A 13,893-nucleotide genomic window follows, 5' to 3' on the forward strand; every position below is an offset into this window, starting at 1 on the left:
CTCTATTCTAACTTATGATGATTGGTGTTGACAGGAGAAAAGACGAATCAGACAAAAATTATTTTGAAGGTACAGGCTATGCTCGGATTCCAACTCAATCAAATGCTGCAAACCCATTCTTTACCCAGATAATTCAGACCACCGTGGATAGTGGTTTGCTATTCTTCGCAGAAAACCAGGTAACCTATATAACAAGCATCAAATACTACATCAAATATATCCATTTATTTGAGCAATTTGCGGGTAATTGGGTTGTTCTAAACAACTACTGGATCTGAAAAACAATGTGCAAATGTTACCTGCATCCTTTCCCTTAGCCCAAGTCTCTTCTCTTTGGCTGTGAGAATGTGTGTTTTCAAAAAGCATGCAATCTGGAATTTGAGAAGATGCCACCAACATGTGGGAGAAATCACCCCTTTCTCATTCTATTCGCATTGTCAGGTTTATTCTTTGAAAACTGCTCTTTGCCCAATAACCTGCTTCTTCTGAACCTAGCTCTCTGAAAGCTAGACTCTTTGACCTTCTGCTGTTTGCTTCTTGGTCTGACTCTTTTCCGGCTCTGTGGAATTTTGCTATCTGCTTGACCCTTAACTTTCTAAGACTTTTTCTCTGTTTTCAAGCAGCTGAAGTTCCTAGAGACCATTCATTCATATACATATGAATATAAAAATAAATCCATATAAAAATAAAAGTATAGTTGATTTATATTGTGCCAATTCTGCTGTACATACATATATATACATTATTTTTTATACTATTTTCCATCATGGTGTATCCCAGGAGATTGGATATAGTTCCCTGTGCTTTTATGCAGTAGGACCTTGTTGTTTATCCATTCTAAATGTAATAATTTGCACCTACTAACCATTCCTAAGTCTACTAGATTAGAAGAGGCCAAAGTTGACACCCTACGAGTGACTGTCAGCGCCATCTGCTGGTAGCTGAGCCTGGAGTTAACCTCTCCAGAGAATAAGCGCTTCTGTAGCTGCTGCATGGATAGTTCTGTAGTTGCTGCAGTTCTTGTGGAGAGTTGTGGATCAGTCCATGGGATTTCTGGTGTGAGAATGTGGGATTAATATGGAGCTTGGGATTTTACCAGATCCTTCTACCTGCAGGGTGTAGACACAGACCTGGTCCAGCTCTCCTCTCTGGGGTGAGTCTGGATCCCCGGGGAGGTTCCAAGACTGAACCAGCTCTGATGGGTTCAGTTTTGGAACTGACTTGGAGGGTCCTGACTTGTCTGGAGCACACAGAGAGCTGAGAGGTCACACAGCATCTTCAGGGAAAGGCCGTTGTTTTCCAAAACAAGGTCTTCTTTGTACTACATTTTGAATTTCTAGAGACTAAGTGCCAGAAGTACTACTTCTGTGAGGGAGTTCCCGTTGTGGCTCAGTGCTAACGAACCCACTAGTGTCTGTGAGGATGCAGGTTCGATCCCTGGCCTTGCTCAGTGCATTAAGGATCCAGCGTTGCCGTGAGCTGTGGTGTAGGTCACAGATACGGCTCAGATCCCACATTGCTGTGGCTGTGGCACAGGCCAGCAGCTGAAGCTCCAATTTGACCCCTAGCCTGGGAACTTCCATGTGCCACATGTGTGGCCCTAAAAAAAGAAAAAGGCAGAACTACTTCTTATAGTAGAAGAAAACTTATGAAATACTATTAGTAATCAGATAAGAGAAAATTATCTTGAGTGCTGCAATTAAGTAGGATGGCTCATTACTTTTAGTGAGTTGATATCGTTCCATTATTTGTGGGTAGGATGAATCCTCACTGGCTTTCAGGAGCAAGATTTAGGATCCAGAGAAGGACCGATTCTCCTTGTAGGTAAAGATGCTGGCATTTGACTTCAAAGAGAGGTCTTCTCCTCATTAGGAAACTGTGTAAGAGTCAACCTTCAAGGCCTACCCCTGAAATTCCTCAGCTTATCTTTCCACTAGGGAAGCGGCGGGTTCAAGTATGTGCCTGACACCATGATGGGGTTGCAGTTATGACTCCTGGTGGGTTTGTGGCTGGCTCAGCACTGTGGTTAGTGATAGGAGAGAGAACGAAGGAGAGAGAGCAGTGTGAAGGGCAGTAGGTAGGAATCGTGTAGTTCCTAACTTCTGTTAGAGATATTCTGAATTTGAGACATCTGTGATTCTTGCCAGCAAGAGCAATAAGGTAATCAGATATACAGACCTGGCCCTGAAATGACAGGTCTAGGTTGGAGAAAAGAAGATGGGCTTGGAGCTCCTGTCGTGGCACAGTGGTTAACGAATCCAACTAGGAACCATGAGGTTGCGGGCTCAATCCCTGGCCTTGCTCAGTGGGTTAAGGATCCAGCGTTGCTGTGAGCTGTGGAGTAGGTTGCAGACATAGCTCGGATCCCATGTTGCTGTGGCTCTGGCATAGGCCAGTGGCTGTAGCTCCGATTAGACCCCTAGCCTGGGAACCTCCATATGCCACAGGAAGCAGCCCTAGAAAAGGCAAAAAGACAAAAAAAAAAAAAAAAAAAAAGAAGGTGGGCTTATGGGCACACCTGAATTGGAGCCATAGTATGAGTGATGGTGATTGCTCAGGCCAAGAGGGTGGTGGGAGAGACCCCATCTGAGATCCCAGGCCATGCTGAAATGGAAGATAGAGGGAGAATGAGCCAGCCAATGCGATGGAGACTTAGGAATGTGTCAGAAGACAGATGGGAGAAAATGTCTGGGGTCTGAGAAAGACCCAACCTCTATCCAAAAGGTAGCCTTCATGTTTTCACATGAATATTGATGCTCTGTATCTTTTCCATTTCCATTTTTGCAGGCTGGTTATAGATTGTTATAAAACACAATCATGCCAATAGCTAGCACTTGTTGTTTCCTTTTTATGTGCCAACCACTGTATAGGATGTTTAACATGACTGACAAGATTGAACTGTTATACTGATCCTGGGAATTGGGTATGAAGGCACTGTCTTCCCTTTTGAGTGAGGGGGCTGCCAGAGCTGACAGCAGCCTGGAATTCGAGAGCACCAGGCTCCAGGCTTCTAGCTTTTCCTGGTCTTCTGGTAACACCATTGTTTCCATGCTCTAGGACTGCTTCATGTCTCTAAATATAGAAGGTGGACGTCTCATGGTGCGATACAAAGTGGATTCAGGGCCGCCAAAAGAGAAAGAAATTGGAGCCATCGTGAACGATGGGAAGGATCATTTGGTATATTCTTTGAGTCTATTCCTTTGAACTGTGAAATATTCTCAGTTCTTTAAAATTAAGTCAGTGCCCAGAACACTTTCCTGTTACCAGATGAGAAACATATCCTTTTAAAATCTGAACATTTGGGCATGAAATATATAACATCTATATGGCATAGCTAAAACATGATTAATTCCAAATGCAAACATTGCTATTAAAATGTTTTCATATTATAATTCGATGCAAATATGCTACAGCTCAGAGTCCATATATATAAATAAATTCAGATTCATTTATATATTATGTATATAAATATATATGTATGTATACATGTAAAATATGTGTAAATGAATCTAAAGGAAGACAAAAACATAATAGCTCTGAACCACTGCGAATAGGATTTTTTTTCTCATTGCTTGCTGCTTCATCTTGCGTTTATTTCAGATTTCGGTCAGGATTTCAAGACTCCAAAAACGTATGCGGATCCGTATGGATTCTCTAAGCAGTATTGAAGGTGATGCCTTTGATTTTAGCACATATTATCTGGGAGGAATTCCAATTTCAATCAGAGAAAGGTAAGATGATTTTTTTTTAAAGAAGCACATCACCTCTCTTAATAGTTATGATTGCCACTAATGAGTCTAACTTTTTTAATTCCAACAACAACAACAACAAAAACACAGAAAGTTAACTTTTCAGTATAAGAGTGTTAGCCAACAGAGAAAAATTGCCTAATGAATACTGGATAATGGGGCAGGCCATTCGAAAGAGAGGGAATGGGGGCAGGGGAACTGCATGTCACTCCCATTGTCATTCCTGGAAGGAGAGAAGCCACAGGGAATAGACTTGGTATTGACAGGGCTGCCAGTAAGAACAGAGGCTGTGGGAGTTCCCACTGTGGCACAGTGGGTTAAGAATCCAACTGCAGCAGCTCAGGTCACTGCAGAGGTATGGGTTCAATCCCCGCCCTGGCACAATGGGTTAAAGGATCAGTGTTGCTGCAGCTGTGGCACAGGTTGCAGCTGTAGCTTGGATGCAGTCCCTTACTGGGGAACTTCCATATGCCACAGGAGAGGCCATTGGAAAAAAAAAAAAAAAAAAGCAGAGGCTGTGGCCTGAGGTCCTTAAAGGCACAGAGGAGAGCACAGGCAGCTCCTGGCCTGACATATGGCTCTGGGCCCTGAAAACTCCGGCAGCTCCTTCAGGAAGAATCTCCTAGCATGTCAGGGACATCTGTATGACCTGCCCCCTTCCCCATTAGCCAGTGTGGATTAGGGGCATGAGTGTTTCCTGGATTAAGGAGTACATGAATGGGTTAAATGAATTTGAATGAAAGTAAAGCTTAATCTGAATGAGAAAAACAAATATCACTCTGAGGATACACTTAAAAATAACTCTTAGGAGTTCCCATTGTGGCGCAGCAGAAACAAATCCGACTACAAACCATGAGGTTGTGGGTTCGATCCCTGGCCTTGCTCAGTGGGTTAAGGATCTGGCTTTGCTGTGAGTTGTGGTGTAGGTTGAAGATGTGGCTCGGATCTTGCATGGCTGTGGCTCTGGTGTAGGCTGGCAGCAACAACTCCAATTAGACCCCTACCCTGGGAACCTCCATATGCTGCGGGTGTGGCTCTAAAAATAAGGAAATAAAATAACTTTTCGATTTTGTTCATGTGTTTGCATCCTCCCAAAAAGCATTTAGATAGCTGACAGTGATGTCTGGGAAGAAGACTCTCTGGAAGTGCTAGTACAACCTTGTGACTAAGCTAAGAGCACTCCCAGAATGTTTGGTGGTTACTTTTATTTGAGATCTGAGGCTAGTTAATACTATTCCTAGTTTATCAATCAGTGGGAAGGAATACTAGATGTGATTTATCAGGTGTTCTGCAAAGTGGTTCTTCTTTGAGATTCCTTATACATTTGAGCAGCTGTCCATCCTTGGTGAGGAGACACTAATCTTTAGTTATTTGTGTTTGTTTGTTTGTTTGTTTGTCTTTTTAGGGCTGAATCTGCGGCATATGGAGGTTCCCAGGCCAGGGGTCGAATTGGAGCTGTAGCTGCCGGCCTGCACCACAGCCACAGCAACGTCGGATTCAAGCCATATCTGCGACCTACACCACAACTCACAGCAACGCTGGATCCTTAACCCACTGAGCAAGGCCAGGGATTGAACCTATTCCTCATGGATGCTAGTCAGATTTGTTTCTGCTGAGCCACGATGGGAAGCCAATCTTTGTTTTAAAGTTTTCCGGGTTGTCCCCAAAGACAAAAATGCAGGTGAGAAGGTGCGGAGACCAGCTCAGCAGGTTGGGGCTGAAGAACAGGTGCTATGAAACTTAAGGAAAAAAAAGTTAACATAAAACAAGACACAGAAACATTTATCTTAAGTAAAGGTGGGAACCCAGGACCCAAGGTCTCAGGGACCAAGAGCACCGCCTCAAGAAAGCTCACTGCTTTTACTGTGCTCTTTAGGAGCAAGTGAGGAGGGGGCTATATGAGCAGGATATAGTTTTTTAAAATTATTTTATAAGTTCTTTTATTATTTTAAAAGTCACACAGCTGGTAGATGGTTAAGCTTTTACTCTGACCTTTAGGCATTTAACAATCATTAGCATTTGAGGAAGCTTGCCGTTAGCTCTCTATGCATAGCTTTCCAGAGAATCATCACTGTGCTTCCGCAAATGGCATGCCCAGCTGTGGCAACCCTGCATGCCTAGGTTTGCACCTCGGTTCTCCTTGCTAATGCATATCCTGCTAACGACCCCTCATAAACCTCTTGGGGCCATGAGGTTCCTCTTTCTCTTATTCTTTTTTTTTTTTTTTTTTTGGTCTTTTTGTGTTTTTGCCTTTTTTAGGGCCGCTCCCATGGCATATGGAGAGTCCCAGGCTAGGGGTCCAATCGGAGCTGTAGCCACTGGCCTATGCCAGAGCCACAGCAACACGGGATCCAAGCTGCGTCTGTGACCTACACCACAGCTCACGGCAATGCTGGATCCTTAACCCACTGAGCAAGGCCAGGGATGGAACCTGTAACCTCTTGGTTCCTAGTCAGATTCGTTAACCACTATGCCACGATGGGAACACCTTCTTTCTCTTATTCTTAAAAGGACATATCATACTTGTGCAAAGGCGTGCCTATCTGCATAGGTACCTCATGCCTAGACCAATGCATTAGGTCCTCATTCAGCTGACCCTATGAATAACTTATGCCTTTAGGTCTTTGTTCTTAAGCTTAAGTCATTTACCAGCACTGCGACTGTTTTTCAAGCAGGAATATGGGGTGAAGTAAGGCAGGACAAGTAGAGTTTTCAGCAAAGGGGCTAAGAAATTACTGTAGAAACATGTCTCACGACAAGAAAGCTTAGCACTTTCATAGATTTTGGGAGTGAATGTCTTTTTTTGCTTTTTAGGGCCACGTCTGTGGTGTATGGAAGTTCCCAGGTTAGGAGTGGAATAGGAACTGCAGCTGTTGGCCTACACCACAGCCACAGCAATGCAGAATCTGAGTCATGTCTGTGACCTACACCACAGTTCACAGCAACGCCGGATCCTTAACCCACTGACTGAGGCCAGGGGTTGAACCCAGATCCTCATGGATACTGGTTGGTTTGGTAACCTGATGAGGCACAACGGGAACTCCCATAAATGTCTCTTTATTCTCTAGCTTGTTTGAACGAGAAGGGCCCTTGCAGATCATGGTTTGTAATTGAGAGCTAAAGAGGTGATCTGACTATTTAGCATCATCACTATTGAAAAACTATGAAGAGATATTTATGAATGGTCAATAATCTGGGTTTTATTCACTTAAATGTAATAAATAGAGTAACCTCGGGGAGGACCAAGGCCTTCATCTCAGGCTGTCATTTAGTTGTTCACCACACAAGCACTTATTGGGTGTCTAGTGACATCAAGCAGTGTGGTATGGGATGACAACCATGAATGGGGCAGGGCCTCAAGTCTAGCAGAAGGGAGGCAGCAGAACGAGGCCAGTGCCATCAGAGAGGAAGCTCAGGGCAATGGGGGCAGGGGTGGCCCAAAGAGGGAATCTAACCCAGTTGTGGCATCAAAAAGTGGTCTCTGACTCGACCTGAAAGGCGCTGGCATATGAAAGTCAACATAGGTGAAGAGAGGGAGTGTCCACTGTGGCTCAGCAGTAACGAACCTGGCTATTATCCATGCAGATTCGGGTTAGATCCTTGGCCTCACTCAGTGCGTGAAGGATCTGGCATTGCTGTGAGCTGTGGTGCAGGTCACAGATGCAGCCCAGATCTGGTGTTGTTTTGGCTGAGGCATTGGCTGGCAGCTATAGCTCTGATTCAACCCCTAGTCTGGAAGCTTCCACAAAAAGCCAAAAACAAACAAAAAAGCAACATAGGTGAAGAGACAAGAATTAGGGAAAGTGTGATCTTTCAAGAGGCCACCATGAAGCAGGCCAGGGATGCTATGTGGCTGCTGGGGGAGGAAGCAGGGCCAGACCACAGAAGATCTTGAAAGTCACAGTGAGGAACCATCTGGGGCTTTGGCAAAGAAAGAACATGATCGGATTTGAGTTTGCTCTGGGGCAAGGCGGAGATTGGATTAGGAGGGAAGAGGCAGGGGCAGGTAGAGAGGCTGGGAGATGGGAGTAACAGAGGTGAGAGAGGCGGGTGGCGGGACCAGGGAAATGGCAGTGCAGATGGGGGAAAGAGCGTGGATTCACAGGATAGGTAGGGCAGCAAATGGGCAGCACTGAACAGTTGCTTGGGTTTGGGGAGTAGCAGAGGAAAGTGCTCAGAAAGGATACCTGGGTTTTCATCAGGCACCTGGACAGCTGACCAGCACCTACAGTGAAACAGGGTGGCGAGTTCAGTCTGAGACAGGCTGAGTGCCAGGAGCCCAATAGACAGTACGTGGAGATGCCCCGAAGCGTTTGGACAGAAAGCCTAGATCCCTTGAGAGAAGTCCAGGCAAGAGAAAAGTGAAAGAAGACTGGAACAAGTGGCCATTGAGGCTATGGAGGCAGGTGGGCTTACCCAGAGCAGCGAGGATTTTCAAAGGCAATACGACAGCCACTGGTGGGTGGTTTGCCTATGTGTGGTGTCAGCAGAAGGTCCACAGACAGCGATGTGGGTGTCATCAGCCAGCCAAGAGAGGTTGACAAAAAAAAAAGGTAGTGGGTAAGGATCGACTCTAGTTTTGGCTCAGCCACCAAAGAGCAGGGTGACCTTGGATTAAGTCAGCACTGAACCTTCTTTGCCTTTTCATCTCTATCCACTAAAGAAATACACAGATGGATATTGTTATGAAAATAAGTGCTGATAGACATAGAATTCTCCTTGGGATCTGTTTTAGGGTCTTCCAAAAAAGGGACTGCTTCCTTTTTCTGGACCAGTTTATAATTTTTAATTAAAATCACAAGTACATGAAAAATGTAGGAGGGAGCTCCCATCATGGCTCAGCAGAAACGAATCTGACTAGTATCCATGAGGATGCAGGTTTGATCCCTCGCCTTGCTCAGTAGATGAAGGATCCGGCGTTACTGTGAACTGTGGTGTGGGTCACAGATGAGGCTCAGATCCCGCATTGCTGTGGCTCTGGCTTAGGCCAGAGGCTTCAGCTCTGATTCGACCCCGAGCCTGGGAACCTCCATATGCCTTGGGTGCGGCCCTAAAAAGAAAAAAAAAAAAGAAAGAAAAAGAAAAATGCAGGAAATAGAGGCCAATCAAAAGATGTCACTGTAAAAAAATTTTTAAAACATCAGAAGAAATTTTAAAAATTAAAAAAAAGGAGAAAATGGAGTTCTTGATGTGGCTTAGTGGGTTAAGAATTCGACTAGTATCCATGAGGATGCAGGTTCGCTCCCCGGCCTTGCTCAGCTGGGTGTGGATCCATCCAGTGTTCGGCGTAGGTTGCAGATGTAGCTCCAATCCCACACTGCAGCTCTGATTTGACCCCTAGCCTGGGAACTTCATATGCCCCAGGTGTGGCCCTAAAAACAAGAAAAAAAAAAAAAAGATGGATGTCACTGATCTTTTACTCTCTCACAAGTAAGATGCTAAATGAAATTCAGCTATTTCTGGCCCTGCTTCATCCCTCTGCTGCCGTCTTAATGGTTCAGAGTCCTGAGACCCCCTTGGACGTGGGTCACAGAGGAATTCTCCTGATAACCCATAGCCGATAACCCGTAACTGAGCTCTGTAGGGGCACCAGCAATTCTTGCCACGGAGGGAGGCACCCTGACCCCTGGCGTTAGTGGAAGAAATGAGTGCTTGAACCTCTTGTGGACAGAGGCAAGCCTCATGCAATCTCTAAAAGCAGCAGCTTTGACAGGAGATTTTGTGAGTGTTACCTTTCCTCCTCTCACTGCAGCGTGTCTTCTAGGAATGGGGACTCTGATCTTGGAATGACTTGTTTAGGATTATAGTCAGAAGTCACAATCTGTTAATTCCATCTGTTCCCCATGAGAAAAGCAAATCATCCTTGTTGACGCCAGAGGGTCTCAGGTCAACAAGACATTTTTTCTGAGAACCTATGTACGTCATTGCATCAGAGTGTAATAATACTACATTAAAGTGAAAGTAATTCGAAATCAAGCAAGGGTCTGTTGGCCATTTACTGCTACCCAAACTGAGTTCAGGGTTGTGTTTTGCTCTTACTGCTCTCTGAAATCCACCTGCAGCAGGTGGACCTGGCTGAGCCTTGGTGAACAGACTGGCGCACAGTGTGATACATGACCCCACGTGCCAACTCATTCTTACCGCAGCTTGCACCCCTCCATGATCTGGGGCCTCTAGCAAAGGTCCTCAGACCCTGAATCCTGGGGCAAACATGGAACACTAGGGTAACAAGAGTTACCAGAGTAACAAGAACACCCCAAAGAATAGTGGAAATGAATCTTTCATCCTACCATCTCTGCTGTAAGCGTCTGTTCTGTGGGAGAGAGTCACGGTCGTTCCCAGTGCTTTGGGTACACAGCTGTATAAGTATGAAGGGCAGGGCTTTAGGTCACACTGGCTTATACGACATCCTGACCATGCACATCCCAGTGCTGTCACCTTCCTGCTGCATGACCCCATGCAGGTCACTCAGCCTTCCCAAGCCTCCTTGTACATCCGTTAACATGGGCATAGTGGTGGCCTAACTCACAGAGCGCTGGTGAGATGCAGGGTAAAGGGGTTAGCACAGTGCCAGGTACCTGGTAAATGCTTAATCATGTCCGTGAAGAAAACGTCTCCCTCCATGGAGTTCCTGCTGTGGCACAGTGGGTGAAGAATCCAACCACAGTCATTCAGGTCACTGGGGGGGCATGGATTTGATCCCTAGCCCAGGAACTTCCCTATGCTGTGGGTGCGGCCGTAAAATTTTTTAAAAAGAAAGAAAATATCTGTCTCCAAATGTTATTGCGAGGATCGTATAATAGTATCTCACATAGAATAGGTGCCCTGTACCTGTCAGCTGCCTTTCTTTCCCCTTTTCATTTCTGCCACCAAATTCTTCCTTCCTATGCTTTCTGGAAAGAAGGGATTAGGAGATGTTGAAGGGTCTAAAACATGTTGAAACCAAGAGAGAAGAGATCTAAACAGACAAGCTCCCAGAATGGATATGAACTTTCTTTCTTTTCTGAATCAAGAAGCCAACTTTATAAAACAATCAAGTTCATGCTGCAATGCCAGTTAGGATTTGTTTCTTCTTTTAAAAGGGAAAAAGAAATTTAATTTTATGCATAGTGCATGTAGCTCAACTGTTTATAATGAATTGAATACAAAGGAAGGCAGACACCTTCCCATTTAGAAAAGTGAGCTGCTCTAGGGGTTTATAATGAAGTCAGCTTTATGTTTTTCTTATTATGACATTTGCTTAAGAAACACAAATATTTGCCTGGACTTCAGTCACTTGCTGTATGTTAGTGTTTTACATGATGTCGGCTCCAGGCAGATCCAAAAGTCAGATCAAAAGAGAAATGCCAAACAGCCACGTAGGAGGAGGCGCTTTAGAAGTTCCTTCGTTATAATGATGCACCATCTGGGGGTAGTTATTGACTCTGCCATCACAGATTGAGTCCTTGCTCTGTACTGGGCACGCTTTGAGTACATTACACATATTCTCTCGTTTAAACTCACAGCAGCCCTGGGGAGCCGATTACCGCATGCCCATTGAACAAATGAGAAAACAGAGCAGAGAGAGAAAGCAGCAGAGACAGGACTCGAACCCAGGCAGTCTGATCCAGAGCACGTGGCTCCTCTCAAAGACCCTTCCTCTGTGTTCATGGCTACGTGCCACAGAGGGTTCCAGGGCCTTCACAGTGACCTTTTGCACACTTAGGAGGTGGTGGATACAGCATGTGAGGCCAGACAATGCTTCCCATTGTCCCAGTGGGACATTGGGACATTGATTAAATCCCAAGCCACATTTTTTATCATTGCCTAGAGCCAAAAAGTAACATTTGTTTCCTCTGAGCTAACTTAGAACCGGAGAGGGAAAGAAGAGCAAAAAGCTTTCTAGAGTATTTCTGGTCCCAATAAATGACTTATTTATTAGCTTACTAATATATTTATATAAGGTTTATAGTATATGAATTTATTAATTTACTTTTTCATTTTTCAAAGTTTTATTGAAACATAGTGGATTTACAATGTCATAATCATTTCTGCTGTACAACAAAGTGATTCAGTTATACATGTACACACATCCATTCTCTTTCAGATTCTTTTCCCATAAAGATGATCAGAGAATATTGGGTAGAATTCTCTGTGGCTATATAGCAGGTCCCCACTGGCCAGTCATTCCACTTACCTTTTTTTGCTTTTTAGGGCCGCACTCGTGGCATATGGAGGTTCCCAGGCTAGGGGTCTAATTGGAGCTACAGCTGCCAGCCTACACCACAGCCACAGCAATGCCAGATCTGAGCCCCGTCTTCGACCTACATCACAGCTCACAGCAACGCTGAATCCTTAACCCACTGAGTGAGGCCAGGGATCGAACTCACAACCTCATGGTTCCTAGTCGGATTTGTTTCTGCTGCACAATGATGGGAACTACTACATATGCCTTTAATTCACGATGCACCACCATGACTCCAGGCGGGGGTCGGCAAGTAATTCCAGATCATGTACCTTATCTGTGTCGATACATCATTTGGGGACCCTGGCCATTCTTTGGTCAACATTATTTGCATTCCTTTTTAAAGCCGAAGATTCAAATCACACTGAAAGGAAGTAGATTTCTTTTAGCATCACAAAATAAGGGGCACTCTAGAAATCCCAGGAGAAGAGATAACCATGAAACATCTGCCTGATAATAAGAGATAGTAGGGAGTGAGTGTAGTGTTTCAGCTCCAATTCCCAGTCAAGCCTGCTCTGGTCCATCTCTTCCTTCTCTTGAATCCCAAACCAGGTTTAACATTTCTACACCGGCTTTCCGAGGCTGCATGAAAAACCTAAGGAAGACCAGTGGTGTTGTTAGATTGAATGATACAGTGGGAGTAACAAAGAGGTGCTCAGAAGACTGGAAGGTAAGTGAGTTCAGAACCTTGCAAAGGGATGCTCCCCAGCTTGTCCACACTTGGCATTCTTTAACACACCAACTTTTGACTCTTTTTTTTGGTAGCACACAGTGTTATGGTGAACTGGCTCATTTATTACACTCTCCATTGTGCTTGCAGAACCTCTTCAGGTTTGCATATTACATTTGGAGGAATGTGGGAATACCAGCACTACCCACAAAAGAGGAAAGATGACTGGTACATTATCATTCAGAAAAGTAAACTCTTTCTTCCCCAGGGTACATTAAGTCACATCCAGGGGTTCAAGTGACATGCCCTTGGTTAAGATACTGTATTTCAGCCAGGATGAGATTACTGCGCCAGGAATTTATTCCATGTTTGCTTTTCAGCTCGTGCGATCTGCCTCATTCTCCAGGGGAGGACAGTTGAGTTTCACCAATTTGGACTGGCCATCGCCCAGCCACTTCCAGGCCTCCTTCGGGTTTCAGACCTTTCAACCCAGTGGCATCTTATTAAATCATCAGACAAGGGTAGGAAATATTGCAAAGATTTAAGCCTGACTCAAAGTTTGATGTCAAAAACAATAGAGGGACTTTGAAGGTAAAGTCGTTGGACATTTTATCTACCGTCACACAGTAAATGCTATGGTGTATTTCAACCATAGAAGCTGCTACCCATCCAAAGTTGGTTCTAAACAAAATCAGGCATAGAAAACACGTGATAGGCTATAGAACTGAATTTGTGTATATTCATGGATTTGTTTTCACTTCTTTTTAGGTATGTATTTTATGAGTGGAGGTGAGTTAGAACTATTATAAGTAATAGCATAGCTTCCATTTTCAAGTCTAAGAAAAAAATCAGAAGCTATCCCCAATCCTCCTTTGCGATTCCACAAAAGAGAGCTCTTCAGATTCTTTTTTGCAGCAGCAGCAGCTAGTTGGACCGTATTTACATGGGAGAATGGGAGAAAGTAAGGTCCTTTGCTCTCTATTCATGTACAACAAGCCAGAGAAATTCCAAAACTTAAGGGGATTTTGGCTCTTGTGGTGATGTAGGCACAAAAGTCAGCTAATACTCAGAAATCCCCTGGTGGAATGAGTGGGATTTTAAAATAGAAGTACAAGTAGGACATGGTCCTTCTTGGATGTGTTTCTTCTGGGTTGTCAGCACAACAGACATCTAGAATTTGTTGAAAGGAGGGTGTAGCTGCGTCTGGTCATGTCCTAGTAGAATGCCTCTCCTAGTAGAATATATCTGGT

General features: G+C 44.5%; 1 protein-coding gene across 3 annotated transcripts in view; it reads left to right on the forward strand.

Annotated features, from left to right (window-relative positions):
* The window catches only part of LAMA3 (laminin subunit alpha 3), a 256,883-nt gene that overhangs the window by 219,348 nt on the left and 23,642 nt on the right, over positions 1-13,893 (forward strand). For all 3 annotated transcript variants that reach the window (XM_003482042.4, XM_021096186.1, XM_003482045.4), the window contains 5 exons: positions 35-179; positions 3,058-3,177; positions 3,601-3,731; positions 12,526-12,643; positions 13,024-13,164. In XM_003482042.4, the coding sequence (XP_003482090.3) occupies positions 35-179; positions 3,058-3,177; positions 3,601-3,731; positions 12,526-12,643; positions 13,024-13,164 (655 nt within the window). The remainder of the gene's footprint in view (positions 1-34; positions 180-3,057; positions 3,178-3,600; positions 3,732-12,525; positions 12,644-13,023; positions 13,165-13,893) is intronic.

The sequence above is a fragment of the Sus scrofa genome, chromosome 6 (assembly GCF_000003025.6).
Source record: "Sus scrofa isolate TJ Tabasco breed Duroc chromosome 6, Sscrofa11.1, whole genome shotgun sequence".
NCBI classification, from domain to species: Eukaryota; Metazoa; Chordata; class Mammalia; order Artiodactyla; family Suidae; genus Sus; species Sus scrofa.